The 14,014-nt window shown below is 48.7% G+C and overlaps 5 protein-coding genes and 1 non-coding gene across 6 annotated transcripts; 3 read left to right on the top strand and 3 right to left on the bottom strand.

Moving 5' to 3' along the window:
• Positions 1-225: 225 nt before the first annotated feature.
• Positions 226-1,439, bottom strand: BT62DRAFT_936817 (NAD(P)-binding protein). The gene is made up of 4 exons (XM_043187189.1): positions 1,272-1,439; positions 966-1,213; positions 633-912; positions 226-578 (listed from the first exon to the last, which is right to left on the bottom strand). The coding sequence occupies exons 1-4, from the start codon at positions 1,318-1,320 to the stop codon at positions 325-327; spliced, it is 831 nt and encodes a 276-aa protein (XP_043035185.1). The 5' UTR covers positions 1,321-1,439; the 3' UTR covers positions 226-324.
• Positions 1,440-2,904: 1,465 nt separating this feature from the next.
• BT62DRAFT_470265 (uncharacterized protein) lies at positions 2,905-4,316 on the top strand. Its single transcript, XM_043181053.1, has 4 exons — positions 2,905-2,927; positions 2,978-3,405; positions 3,462-3,684; positions 3,733-4,316. Exons 2-4 carry the CDS (start codon positions 3,005-3,007, stop codon positions 4,192-4,194), a joined length of 1,086 nt encoding a protein of 361 aa, XP_043035184.1. The 5' UTR covers positions 2,905-2,927; positions 2,978-3,004; the 3' UTR covers positions 4,195-4,316.
• A 4,018-nt stretch (positions 4,317-8,334) lies between these two features.
• On the top strand, positions 8,335-9,249 carry BT62DRAFT_470169 (uncharacterized protein). Its single transcript, XM_043181052.1, has 2 exons — positions 8,335-8,803; positions 8,862-9,249. Exons 1-2 carry the CDS (start codon positions 8,541-8,543, stop codon positions 9,049-9,051), a joined length of 453 nt encoding a protein of 150 aa, XP_043035183.1. The 5' UTR covers positions 8,335-8,540; the 3' UTR covers positions 9,052-9,249.
• A 338-nt stretch (positions 9,250-9,587) lies between these two features.
• BT62DRAFT_936812 (alpha/beta-hydrolase) lies at positions 9,588-11,148 on the top strand. The gene is made up of 7 exons (XM_043187188.1): positions 9,588-9,743; positions 9,794-9,937; positions 9,991-10,096; positions 10,173-10,416; positions 10,476-10,645; positions 10,702-10,780; positions 10,828-11,148. Exons 1-7 carry the CDS (start codon positions 9,611-9,613, stop codon positions 10,924-10,926), a joined length of 975 nt encoding a protein of 324 aa, XP_043035182.1. The 5' UTR covers positions 9,588-9,610; the 3' UTR covers positions 10,927-11,148.
• Positions 11,149-11,344: 196 nt separating this feature from the next.
• Positions 11,345-11,434, bottom strand: BT62DRAFT_t162. The gene has a single exon. It is a non-coding gene; the product is annotated as a tRNA-Gln (tRNA).
• Positions 11,435-11,475: 41 nt separating this feature from the next.
• On the bottom strand, positions 11,476-13,282 carry BT62DRAFT_470094 (uncharacterized protein). Its single transcript, XM_043181051.1, has 3 exons — positions 13,116-13,282; positions 12,786-13,048; positions 11,476-12,734 (listed from the first exon to the last, which is right to left on the bottom strand). The coding sequence occupies exons 2-3, from the start codon at positions 12,863-12,865 to the stop codon at positions 11,774-11,776; spliced, it is 1,041 nt and encodes a 346-aa protein (XP_043035181.1). The 5' UTR covers positions 12,866-13,048; positions 13,116-13,282; the 3' UTR covers positions 11,476-11,773.
• Positions 13,283-14,014: the final 732 nt, after the last annotated feature.

Here is a 14,014-nt window from a genome sequence, read left to right as displayed (position 1 = left end):
TTCGTCGTGTCTTCAAAATGGATATCGTACGGAATTACATTTTCAACACCAGTAAGCCTAAGCCTTATTCTAATGAACCGACGAGTAAAGCATCTAGCTTCAGTTTGTCTGCCAGACCGTATACATGTGATTGAGGTTGCACCCTGAAAGGGATTGGGGTGGCCCTTTCAACGAGCTTCTTCTCAATCCTCTGTCTATTTGCGTCTTATGCATGATCCAAGATATGATCCCCAGAAAACGTGTACGCATCATGTTCAAGTTTTGGTCATTATGTGATTAATAGTACAGATATGCGGGTCTAACAATATTAAGTGGCTCGCCAATCTACTCGGCAGTGATAGTCTGGCCGCCATCAATAAGAATGCTGGCGCCAATCATGTAGCTGTTCCTGGGGCTGCTCAAGATCGCTACCATATCGCCAATCTCCCTCGGCTCTCCAAATCTATGGAGCGCATTGTTATCAAGAATCCTCTGGGCCGTCTCCGGAGTTGCACCAGGGAATGCAGCCAAACCCGGCGTAAAGATATACCCAGGGAGAATCGCGTTAATGCGGATACCATTCTTTCCGTGGTCCTGGGCTGCACGAAACCAGTGGATCAGTGGATATCATTCGAATGGAATGGTTCACTTACCAGCTGCCTTGGTCAGACCGTTCGTGGCGAATTTGGTGTGGGTGTAAGCACCACCTTCGGGGACAGCGATCACGGCGGCAGCGGAGGACAGCACAACGATGCTGCCCCGTTCTGCTGGGCGTGCTTCTGAAGTCAATGGCGTCACGAGACGCTCCTGCTTTTCCATGATCTTGATCTGCTCCTTGACGAGGAAGAAGACACCGTTAATGTTGGTCTGTTGGATCGCCAACCACTCCTCCGTCGGGGTCTCGGCGAACGGCTTCCTCTCTCTACCAAATGACTGTGCGCCAAATCAATGAAGTCCTCTTAAGAGTAGTCAAAAACAGGACTTACACCAGCGATGTTTGCGCAATAATCCACACGTCCAAATTTCTCGACTGACTTGGCCATGAGATTCTTCACGGACTCTTCGTCACCCATGTCGACCTGGATAACGAAGGATTCGAATTGGGAGTCGGACGCGACCGCCTTGGCTTCCTCAGCGACTTCAGCGGCGGCTTTGTCCCTGATATCGGCAAAAATCAGGCCACGGACCCCAGCCTCTGCGAAAGCCAGAGCTGTGGCACGACCCATACCGGAGCCTAGGTCGCTCGTTACATCGAACTGTACGACACGCAAAGATTGGCAAAGAGGACCCACCAGCACCAACAACGAGAGCAACGCCGTTCAAGTACAAGTCAAGGCCCATTTCGTTCGTTTCTGAGTAGAGAGAGGAAACGCTTGCTTCAATTCAACTCCGTATAGACCTTCCTCCTTTAAATATTCACGCATCGTGGTTGACACCTTGCATGAACCTCACCGTAGGTAATTAGCCGCAAGGGAATTTTGATACCATCAGTACGCACTTTACCCGGTACGGCTGTACCGGATCGCCGACTGATTGCAAGGGAAGATTTACCCACTAACGCCGGGACCCTTTTTGCGAGTCGGACGGCAGTGTCCAAAGTAGAAGGCTCATAGTCAACAAGTAATTACCTACTTGCTCTTCGATTAAAGACTTGGAAACGCCGACGCTCAGCGAGTTCCAAAACATGTGTTACGCCGCAATGGATGTCGAACGGCGGGCTGGTTTCTTTTTCAAATGATTTGCTATGGGTCACGGTTTGCTATACGCTTGATCCCAAATTAAAAGCTTAACCGTGAAGCGGATACCTCGGGCCAATCTTTAGGCATATGATTCTTCGGTGCCGCCTTGCGCAAATGTCATACTCAAACCTGATCGAGATCATTTGAATTGCTCCGAATCGGAAGGGAAAGATTTGGGACGTAGGCATAGCTGCATAGGTTCCTATTCGGTAGTACTTACTCTTTCTGTCGCTATAGGTTTTCAAGTCAAATTTGAACGTCAACTGCTTGCAGTGCCCGACTTTTTTATTTCTTTATCCTTGGCTCAATGGTAGAGCTGTCATTGAGCAATGAACTGACCATGGTAAATTTATTTACAGTCAACTCTGTAATAAGCCATACCTGTATAAACCCGTACTCTGTTATAACCCATAGCTTGGAGCGTCAACCGACTTGGTTTGCAGGAAAATGAGGTCCATAACCCATTCACTCAAATATGAAGGTTACGCAAGTTATCACCCTTGTAACAGCACATATTTAACCTCCCGGCTGTGCAGTGGGCCACGAAGATGTCAGGGTCACCCCAAAACAGTTCAACAGCAGCCCGGCACGCGCAAAATTCCGTACATGGGGCTAAGAGCCTAGGAGACATCAATGTCACATCTGATATGACACAGACTCGGAACCGGTGGAGACTCTTCAAGCCATGATGACTATCCAAAATCATGTCACGGAGATGGATAGCATCTTTGCACGACAACTGGAGACGGTTGCTTCTTTTGGCAGGCACGACGATGTGCAGAACATGTGGGATACCAAAATCAATTTTTTTGCTCAGAGATATTTCCTTGTTAAATACATATAATGCTGCTACTGGTACTATGGGATGCCCTATAATCACCTCTCTAGAACCCCATACTCTGCGATAACCCATACCTTTGAGCGTCGACAGAGGGGTATGGGTTATTACAGAGTTGACTGCATCTTAAAACTGATTCTGCGGTCGGCATTAATTAGTACCTCCACACTCCGCTGAAAAACGGCTAGAACCCGAAGGACGTCAAAAAGTCGATCTGCCCTTTTTACTTTGGGATTACTTATGCGCAGGATGGCACTTCATTTGTATGATGTCCTGCAATTGTGTGAAGAAAAATTACGTATTCTATTTGAGGCGTTCAGAAGGGTACATCGTTGGTTCGGAAAAGCCGAGACCTGCTGAAATGTCTCCTAGTATGCTGAGTAATATCTATATCCAGTCGTTCTGAAATCATTTTTCTCAGATAAACACCCATATTCATCGAATAATAATGCAGTCATCTCGACTTCAGTTCACTGTCGAGCTTGCTAAATATCGCATGGAATCCAATCCTGAGGACTCCACTTTGTACCCTTTCGTTAAGCGCCTGAATAGCCTTCGCGACCGGGAACAATCGTGGCAAAGTATCACCTGGAAGCGCTACTACCAGCTTGACCTGCCCTCTGTAGCGTCTATCTATGAGTTCGTTGGAGGGATTTACAGGAACGGAAGAGAGCACGGGAAACGCGAGGCTATCCCGGCTATTTCCTTCTTTGAACTGCCTTTCTCCGGGTGTGACCCAGGAGAAGATTACAGAATGTGGACTCATGCATTCGAAAACATCGGTATCCTGGACTTCACAATTGATCCCTCACAGGATCTCTTAGTATTAGTCACTCGAGCGCCTGCCGAGTAGGTGGTTTGATAGCCCTTATTGTTCATTTACAAGCTCATCCATTTTTGCTTAGATCTAAGTTCGTCTTCGAGGTCCATCTTCGTACCCTTTCAGAAAATGATCCCTACCCGAAAGCTGCCGCACCCATTCTCCCTTGCTTCCCCAAGGATCTGGTCTCAATGCCACTTTCAAACTCCATAGGCGCCATCCGTGTTCAGATATCCGGCGATCTGATCGGCTTTTTGATGAAAGAAATGAATACTATTGAAGCCTGGCATCCCGCCTCAGGATTTTGCGTAAGTCCGGTGTGTCCTCTGTCTTTTTTAAGCTCACGGTCAAGATAGTCATCGGAAGTCTACCAGTTCGACACCCCGACGGGCTCTTCCCTTCCACCGGTTCTGCTGGGATCGTTTTCGTTTCCGGAGTTGTCTGGAGGATTCTCCTTCTGGCATTGCTCGTTGAGTCGAAACCCATCCCCAGGATACATCCCCCGCATCCAGCCCAGCGTCAATAGCAACGTCATCAACAGCTTCTATCATCTATCACTAGCAGACCGTATCCTGGCCTGCTGCATCTACATCCTTGAACAATCTCCTGATCCTGCCCGCCATCGCGTACATTCTTTTGTATTCTCCTTCCACGTCAACCTTTTCCTTGAAAAGAAGCCACATTCAATTCTGGACCTGTGCAAGAAAACACAGCCCCCTGAATGTCAGGTCGGACTACGGACACTTTTTTCTTCTCGTCATACTCGACTAAGTTTTTGGATGCATCGCGACCTCACAACCCCACGCCCACTAATATGACTTCTGTTGAGTGGGATGCATGGGGCCCAGCCAACACACGATGGTTCCAAGAATGTTTACCCACCGACTGGCAGCATGCGCTGCACGGAATGCGCACTGCAGAAAGTATTTCGATAAAAGTCTATGAAGGGATGTCGAAGGCTACCATGGAGACACTAGAAGAAATGGCCGAGGACCCGGACGACAATGTTGTTCGTACTGTGGAGGAGGATGTGTTGGATGAATCCGAAGTGGTCGAGGTGAATGATCATGAGGATTCCATTGATGCAAAGTGTCATGGCGCTGACATCGAGGTCTTGCTTCTATCCTCTGCCCCAACGGGATCCCATGAGCTTGAAAGCAGGCTCAAAGCAAGTTCAGATTCGCAGGATATGCCTATGCTCGGTCCCCGTCGAGCCCTAATGTCATATTCTGGGTTTTCTGGACGTTGGCGACTTCTAGGACCGGCGGAGTGTCAACCTGCCGAAGCGCGAAGGCCTGCCTTCTCAGCTGGGAAACTTCCACCGACTTTCGAGTACGCCCTGGTTTTTTTTTCGTATCCTTTTTTTTTCTCATGAGCTCAGATATGTTGTTAATCATAGGGAAACGCCCCCCCGGCGGATCTGAGGATCGCATGAAACACTTGCAGACAACTTCACGGCCTTCTGGCCGAATTTCCCGATATACCACCCCTTGTAACAACAACGTTCGGCGTCTTTGCATTTCAGCCAGGATTTGACGTCCTATCGCATGATCTAATGATTCTGTCGATCATACCCAAGTTTCGATTTTTGAAACGTATTGATTTGGCAGGCGTTGGTACAGCGACCGCTTGAGTTCACTGAATAAGCATTCCAAGACGTGCTTTCTCTAGGCTCTGCGTTTACCGGGACTCACAACACTACATACTTCAGTGTTTATCTCATATTACCCAGCGAGCTTATGCCTATATTCGACCCCGTTGCATTCTCTGTGAAGAATTTTGTCCTTAATTATACTTCTATCCTCTCGACGCAAGCTTCTGATCTTGGAATCCCTCGAAATCATCAATAGTGGGGGGAGGGTTAGTCCCTGCCCTTCCGCTGATGTTAAATTATCCACCATCTTTCTTCAATCTTCATCATCTTCGGCGACTGGCTATTCAGTCCGGAATCTCCGAGTCCATGAATGTCATGACGCAGAAACTCTTCGATGTCACGAAGCATAACCTCGAGCATCCTTCGATCCAGGCGAACTCTTATCCTGGTGAAAGTCTAAACTATAAGAAACGTGCTTTGTTACTAACTCTATGAATATTCTTGAACTTGAAGCTGGCCAACCACTCGAACTTCGTCATCATAGACATCTGGTATCACTCCATGTGGTGGTAATAGTTCCCGACTCCGAGATGGTTCTAAACCCTGTATACTTCAAAGTGCTATCACATACACCGACTGTGCGAGATCTAACAGTTAATGCTATATTTTGACCGGCTACGTACGCCATAGAGGAGAGAGGGATTAGAACAACCCTAGATTATCGAGTGCTGGATGCTTGCACCGACCAGTTTCCCGTGCCCTCTTTTTGGGGTCAGAGTAAGAATCCACAATGGGCACAGCCATGAGTGCCAAAGATGGATAGTACTGTGGCGGACTTCCCGCTGAATTCTATGAACCTGGGTGGAAGCTACAGATAGAGCGTGATATGTCGTTGCTCAGGAGCAGGAGTCTTCTCGAAGACATGCGAAAGCAAAAGGAGATGAACAAGTTTCAGAAGAGCGTACGCAGTTGAATGTCAAGATCCGGCTTGTACACGTACTATTCTCGAATACACACAGGTTTGCCTCTCAATAAGTTCCCGAAGACGACGGGAGTATCAAACAAATCAATAACTCCTGGGATGAAGAACCGTAAGCAATGGTCACTGCATTTCAGATAGCAGGAGAGATTAAATAAGAGTCTCAGAGCTACCTAGGAAAATATCGTCAATCCCAGCGAACCAGGTCGTATGGCAATAAGTATTTTTTGGAAATCATTGAAGTGGGTAAGGTAAGCGTAGGAGTCACACGCACCATGGTTGTCGTGCCAACGTCGATAGGTGGGGCTTTGCATTTTAGGTGGCTATGTCCAGTTCCGCATAGAGGAGCATCTACGAAAACGAGAAGGTGAGCGAAAAGGTCGCAAGACAGCAAGGAGAAAAAGTCTCAGAAAGGAAGCAAGATATCGTCAAGCCCGGCAAGCCGGGTCAGGCTCATTAAATCAGGTTTGTTTTGGAATCATCGGAGAGAATATGAATTTTTGGGTACGTACCGGTTTTTTGCAAAATTGGCCATGACGAATGACGGGAGCTATTGAGTACAGTGTGCGGGAAATGGGACGTGGTGGAAAAAGACAAGATGGCAGGCCCTGACGGAGAAATTTTTTTTTATCTCCGAAGGCCACTAGTCGGCCCGCTGCGGTCACCCGGACCGTGGGCCCTTTCCTCTAATAACATTGACAAGAAATAGACTGGGATCTGGTGGACCTGCTCTCCAGTCCGTGTGAACTCTGATCTATCACCTTTCGGCTTCCAAGGTAGGGCAATGAAAGAAGACTTATCCAAATATCACACGCTAAGACCCCCATAGATAAACAAGCTCCCGTCGGGCATTTCTCAATATATAGTCTAGGGTATGAGAAGAGTCTCTCCGTGTTTCCATTTGTCCCTGGCCCAAGTTGCACGGAATGTATTTCAAGGTACAGGAGTACAGTACAAGGCTTGTCCATATCACCGCAATTGCTGTAGGCTTTAACATAGCGTACACGGACAATTAGGGTTTCCATTGGCTGTTCCAGGCGACCATGCACTCTAAAAAAGTACAAGACGTCAGTGACTGGCGTCTTGTACATTAGAGTGTACATTAGAGGAAAGGGCCCACGGTCCGGGTGACCGCAGCGGGCCGACTAGTGGCCTTCGGAGATAAAAAAAAATTTCTCCGTCAGGGCCTGCCATCTTGTCTTTTTCCACCACGTCCCATTTCCCGCACACTGTACTCAATAGCTCCCGTCATTCGTCATGGCCAATTTTGCAAAAAACCGGTACGTACCCAAAAATTCATATTCTCTCCGATGATTCCAAAACAAACCTGATTTAATGAGCCTGACCCGGCTTGCTGGGCTTGACGATATCTTGCTTCCTTTCTGAGACTTTTTCTCCTTGCTGTCTTGCGACCTTTTCGCTCACCTTCTCGTTTTTGTAGATGCTCCTTTATGCGGAACTGGACATAGCCGCCTGAAATGCAAAGCCCCACCTATCGACGTTGGCACGACAACCATGGTGCGTGTGACTCCTACGCTTACCTTACCCACTTCAATGATTTCCAAAAAATACTTATTGCCATACGACCTGGTTCGCTGGGATTGACGATATTTTCCTAGGTAGCTCTGAGACTCTTATTTAATCTCTCCTGCTATCTGAAATGCAGCGACCATTGCTTACGGTTCTTCATCCCAGGAGTTATTGATTTGTTTGATACTCCCGTCGTCTTCGGGAACTTATTGAGAGGCAAACCTGTGTGTATTCGAGAATAGTACGTGTACAAGCCGGATCTTGACATTCAACTGCGTACGCTCTTCTGAAACTTGTTCATCTCCTTTTGCTTTCGCATGTCTTCGAGACTTTGGTGTTTACGGCCTGCTTCAGACTATACCGTTTAGAGGCTTGATCGTTATCACAATTCATTCCCTGTTCATGATCCGTGGAGTTCATTGCTTCTAATTTTAATGAATACCATCTAGCGCTTGCTAGGCTTGACGATAACTTTCTAATGCTGAGACTTCCGCCATTCCCTTGTTGCTGCGAATTGTTGTGGAAGGGTGCTGCTGACGATGCTATTCTCAGATGTTGAAAGTTGACTAGAACTGCGTCTTCGATGTCTATCAGCATGCTGAGCAACGGATAACTATGCCTTGCTTAGCCTTCGGCGCATTTAGGGTGTCATCTTTGAAACAAGGTCGGGAAGAACTCCTGCATCGTGGCTGAGGCAAAACATATCCGTGGATGAATACAGTCGGTCCTAGAATAGTCATCTCTCACAGCCCATGCCGATTTAGTACAGCCCTCCTATTCATTGCTCACCACCCAGAGTAACAATGCCCTCCTCGTCAGCTGGTCCCGAAATCACTATAAAAGATACCTTCTCCTCGCTCTCATCTTCATCTTCAACTTGCAGCCTTTTGATCTTCTTCGTCTTCTTGATAACTAATCATTTTTAACTTTATTTCCAATGTCTTCAAAGATCCTCTTCTTCTCTGCCCTCCTCTTCACTGCGGCTACCGCGTCGCCCTTGGCCGCCCGGGGTAGTTGCAACCCCAACTTTGAAGGTGATGCTCTCGTTGTGTCCACCTTGAATGGCGCACTCTCGTGGGCAGCCAACCCCGCCGTCGGCGCGCCCGTCATTGCCAGCACTTCGGCGTCAGAGTTCTTCTTCGAGCAGAATGGGCAGCCCGTCGTCAGCTACACCGCCAAGTAACCGCATCTTTTACGATTTTGGTTCCAGAGCTAACCTCGCTGACGGACATTTCACCAGGACCGTGGCTAACGACAATTTCGCCGTCGAGCTCAAGGGCGACGTGCTGATCATGGATAATTTTGACGCGGCAGGTAACGATGTGTACGTTCTTCGTCTCGCACTCTTTACATCTTTTTCTCGTTACTGACATCGTACACAGGGACCAGCAATGGATGGTCGACTGCCGGACGTGTGCGGACATCTCCCAGAAGACGGGCATCGTCGCCACGGAATGCATCATCACTTCCAACACCAACGGATTTTGCGTCACTGCAAACCCTGGTGCCCAGTTGACCTTGTCTACTTGTGTTTCCGGCCAGGCGAACCAGCTGTTCAATTTCTCGGTTTGAAGAATCACTGAAGGGGAGAGGAAATTGATCTTTGAGGGTCTTTTTCTTTGTGGTTCCTTTTTTTTTTTCCATTCAAGTATCTACATGACGTTCGTTGAGAATTCATGGACCTTTAGTAGTGGGTATGCATGCATAGTTGGGGAGATGGGAATTTTAAATTGATTGTTAACGCTTAATTCCGAAAACGGTAATCAGCACTTTGACGGCGGGCGGTCGTACCCGCGGTCAAAAAATAACTCTGAGCCTGGTCGCGGACCATCGACGGGTAGTATCAATGTAGTATGATAATAAAGGCAAGGCCCTTGAGACCCGAGCTGACCGAACCCTAACGTACTCATTGCAGCGGTATGTGAGGAGCGGTTTATCTATTCACTATGAGCATTATTAGCGCTGCCGACGATTTCCCATGACGACGCATCACGCATCTATAAAACAAAACATTGCCCGCCGCTGCGATTCGGAGTCCAACGTCGGGACTGCACTTATCCTTACATGTAAGAAAGCTTGAGGTATATAACCAACGTCTGTGCTGCTACCTTTCGTTGATCTGCGCCCAATCATGAACGTTACCGAGTTCCTCATTAACACATACAGCACTGGAACACCGCTCGTCTCTACGGCGAAGCGTTACCGTCCCTCCGCCACCACAAAGAAGGGCTACATCCTGATATTTGCCCACGGGACTGGATTTCGCAAGTTTATCTTCCTCCCCTCACTTCCGTACTGACAAAGAACACAACAGATAAAGAACACTGGGAACCAATTATCCAACGTCTGTACGCCCACGGCGGGCCCATCATCGAAGCCTGGGCAATAGACTCGCAGACGCATGGCGCAGCGGCTACACTTAACAGGGACGCCATTGACGCCCCAGGCTTCACCTACTGTGAGTCTGACCCCGTCGCCCCCCAGAGTCCAGCATCTAACCACCAATCGCAGCCTCGTACCATTTGGCCGAAGCCTGTGCCAACCTCTACAAGACCCACCTGACCGGAACCCGCCACCCAATCGTGCTGATCGGCCATTCAGCCGGGGCTGCATCCGTGTGAGTGTGAGGCGGCGCCTTGCCCCACACCAAAGGATCTTCCCCGCGTAGACTGACCCGACCCTTTGTTTCACAGAGCATTAGTGCCGTCCTTCTGGGGAACCCCCACCCGCCAGCCTTTCTCAGCCTTGATCCTCGTCGAGCCTGCCATCTGGCCGGGATCCATGATCGGCATCGCAGACTCGCCCGCTTACAAGCTCGCCTGTTCCACTATCCCACACCGGAGGAAGACGTGGGCGAGCAGGGATGCTGTTCGCAGGGACCTAGCGCTGCGCGCACCGTGGAGAATGTGGGATAGCCGTATTTTGGATATATACATTGTGAGTACGATTCCGGATCGCGCAGTTATTTGAGATTGATGTTCAATCTGATATACCAGGAGCATGGGTTCGAGGAGGACAAGGAGGGAGTGTCTCTCAGATGTCGTCCCCATCACGAGTGTCAACCGTTCGCCAACCAGATAAATGCAGTATATCCTATCCCCGAACTGGATAAGACGAGGAAGAAGGTGCCGGTGCATGTGGTCTATGGGGAGAGGAATGATTTGTTGTGAGTTTTTTTTTTCATTGTTAGCATTTACCCCCAGAGGTTAATTATGCTGTGAGTACCCGGGAGAAGCAAGACTCCCTCCTTCGGGGGCGCAAGTTCGCTTCGGTCACCAGAATTCCAGGCGCCGGACACCTGGTGTGTGTCTACCAGTCTCACCTTGTCTATAACGCTGATGAGAGCAGGTCGTCCAAGAAGCACCTGACGCTGTGGGAGACGTGTTGCTGAGCATATTGGAAGGGTTGCAGAACCAAAGGTATGTCCAACGAGAGTTCGCTCTGTAGGAAAGGCTTCAAGTGTCGAGATTTTGGAATATAACCAATAGACGGAATAGACAGAAATGCTGATTGTACGCACAGGACGATTACCCTCTCCTACCTAGCCAAAGAGCTCGCAGAAGTTTGAGGCTTGTAGCATCTGGCTTCGCCCGGGAGGGAGAATAGTCAGTATCTCGAGTCCTGTCATGAACAAACAACTTATCAGCAAGAAAAGTGGAATAAATAAACCGATGATTAACTTATGGGCAGGTGAGATTACTCGACAATAAAATGAGCGCTCAATAACCAATGACGACCTGGCATACAATGCGCTTTATTATACTGTAGTATAAACAGAATAGTCCAAGGTGTCGGGGCTGTCGTGTTATACCTTGATTCCACTGTTGTAAAAGAAAAAATAAAACCGTAACGTTCCCCAAGCGAAAGGTACTACCAGGGTTCGAACCTGGGTTATGGGAACCTTTACCTCTCAGCTGAATCAGAATCCCATGTGCTGCCACTACACCATAGCGCCTTTATTACATTGTGAAATAATTTCTATAATAACAATCAGTGGTGCCTTAGGGGAGTTAAACAATAAGCTCATTGTAACACGTCCGCAAAAACATTGTTTATGACCAAAGTTCACACCACTCTCTCCACTCACAGGAGAAGCGTGTTACTATGCAAACGGCTGTAAAATGAAACGGCAATAATGGGGAGCTAAACAGTACGGTAGGGGAGCGACGAAGAAACGTCAGCATAACAAATAGCTAAAACGAGTGGTGGGCAATAAAACGCAGTAGTGACAGGATACAACGGAAATTAGTACGACAAAACAGAAAGAACGTCCTGGAGAGCACAATCACATCTCTCAAGCTCCGGGAGTAGGCCACACCGTCGATTCACGGCGAGTGGATACGACATTATTGCCAAGAAAGCGAACATGGATTTCCCCATCACTGTCATGCGCTGGCTCTGGAGGTACAGTAACGACCCATCTCTTTGGCGCAGGCATGAGCGCAGGGGAGCAATCGACAGACGGTGTAGCAGAAGACGCACGCGACGACACTGAAGACGATGAACTTGAAGGGACCTGCAATTCTCGGCCAGGCTGGAAGGGGTCGCGGAATTGGGGCAGAGGCGAGTCCAAGGTCGAGCGCATGTGGGACGGGGGACGACGACTCGAGGGAAGCGCGCTGATATGTGGTTCCGAGTAGCGCCTGTCGTTGTAGAAGTAGGTGGGCATTGAGGGAGTGTACGTGTACCTCTCAGAATTGCGACGGAAGTGGGTGTATTCGGTGGAAGTGTCGATGAGGGTCGACTGGTATTCCCCAGGCTGACTGTGAAAGAAGGGCGAAGCAAGTGGTATCGGCAGAGGTGGACGGGGGAGACGAAGGTTGGTAAAAGTGCCAAGCGGGTGCGATGAGATCGGCGGTCCATTGTGGGGCAGTACCGGCACAGATGGACGGCCGAAGATAGTTTGCGAGCGTGGCTTCAGAGGCATATCTTTTGTTGACCAAGAGTGCAACATAACCGGTCTCTTAAAATCGAACTTGCTATAGTCAGAGAGCCTCCGTTCTGGAAGCGTTTCGGTAGAGGCACCAGATGAGGCGGGGGGCGAGTTTGGTGGTGGAGGTGGCGGAGATGGCGACGGAGATCTGGACTTAGAGTCGACTGGCAGGTTTTGCGACTCTTCTATACCTTTTGTCTTTGAGAGACGCCTCTTAGACGGCTGGCCATGCATCTTTATCTTGTGTCTAGTCATATTGGATGGGTCCCCGGTTTCGTATACTGGTTCGCATTCATGACAGACTAGATTCTTGACACGGAGACTAAAGTTGCGTCAGTGCAATGGTCAAAGAGATGAAGAAAAGGCAGCTTGCTGCATGACGTTGAGGTGGACTTTGAGATTGCCCCGTTGGAGACTCGCGAAATAGCATCCACTCATAGGGCAGTGATGCATCCTAGGTGAGTATGTCCTCAAATATGAATTGACTAGTGATGAGGAATTAGCCACTTACTCTTTGTCACGCGCTGCGCCGGTCAAATGAACCTTGGAGTGTCGATGGACGTCGCTCTTTGTGATGTATCTCTTCTTACATCCAGGATGTTGGCACTGGAAAGGTCGAGACTTGGTTGATAGGCGCTGGAAAGAGACGAGAGTACGAGTGAATGAGCAATGTCATTGAGGTGACTGAGAATAATCCACTCACTGCCATGTTTTCTTGGGAAGGGGAGAGCAAGCGAGCGTCAGTGAGATCAAAGGATGGGAGATTCTTTGTTGAAGAGCGCAAGCTCTAACAGCTAGTGACCACTTTATAGGGCTGTCGAAGTTGCTGAATTACGATTATCTTCCAGATTCGTGAATTCCGAAGTATCTCCGAAAGGCAACTACGATTGTTCATAGTAGCAAAGAGGCGTCGCATTGTTATGAACATAGCTTTGTCGAAAAAGCCATATGCGCATATGGTTCCATTTGTTGCTTTACTGAAATGGAACGTCCATCAGTCGAAGCCTTTGTCTTGAGAGCGAAAGCAGTAACTGAACAAAGGCAAACGTAGACAAAGTAAAGCACGTTCGGGCACGCCGCAAGAGAAACATTTGGGCCCTGCTATGCATAAACGTGAGGGAAAAAGCTTTCGAAAGACTGCTGCCAGGGCAGTGAAGACAACACATTTTAATCGACTGGCCTTCGTGTCGGCTGAGTCTGGAGGACCTCGTCACGCAAATAGACCGATCCGAGTGTCTAAAATATAGACAAACGTTGGACACAGTAGCAAAACCAACTTAATGATCCTGCCAGCGTTTTGCAGAGCACTGGCAGGACAGAGGACTTATAGGGTGCTCCCGGTTCTCCAAGCGCTGCCGGCGACGGGGGTGGTTGCAAAGAAGGCGCATAGCCACGGGAAGACAAAGATAAACAAAAGCATCGGTTCTTGATTCTTTTCTCAGCCTTTTGACGATTTCGAGGTCTAGAGAATATGTGGACGCCCACAGCGAGCAGCGAATGAAATCGTCATGGCGGTTCGGGTCGAGATTGTTCGACCAAAGGCGTCGGCCGAGTCGGTCCGGAACACGTGGCTTTGTTTGTTTTCGAATTTCTTTTTTTTTT

The sequence above is a fragment of the Guyanagaster necrorhizus genome, assembly GCF_019112545.1.
Source record: "Guyanagaster necrorhizus MCA 3950 unplaced genomic scaffold BT62scaffold_35, whole genome shotgun sequence".
In the NCBI taxonomy this organism is placed as follows: Eukaryota; Fungi; Basidiomycota; class Agaricomycetes; order Agaricales; family Physalacriaceae; genus Guyanagaster; species Guyanagaster necrorhizus.
The sequence above is the reverse complement of the archived record's forward strand: the minus strand, read 5'-3'. Positions and strand labels throughout refer to the sequence as shown.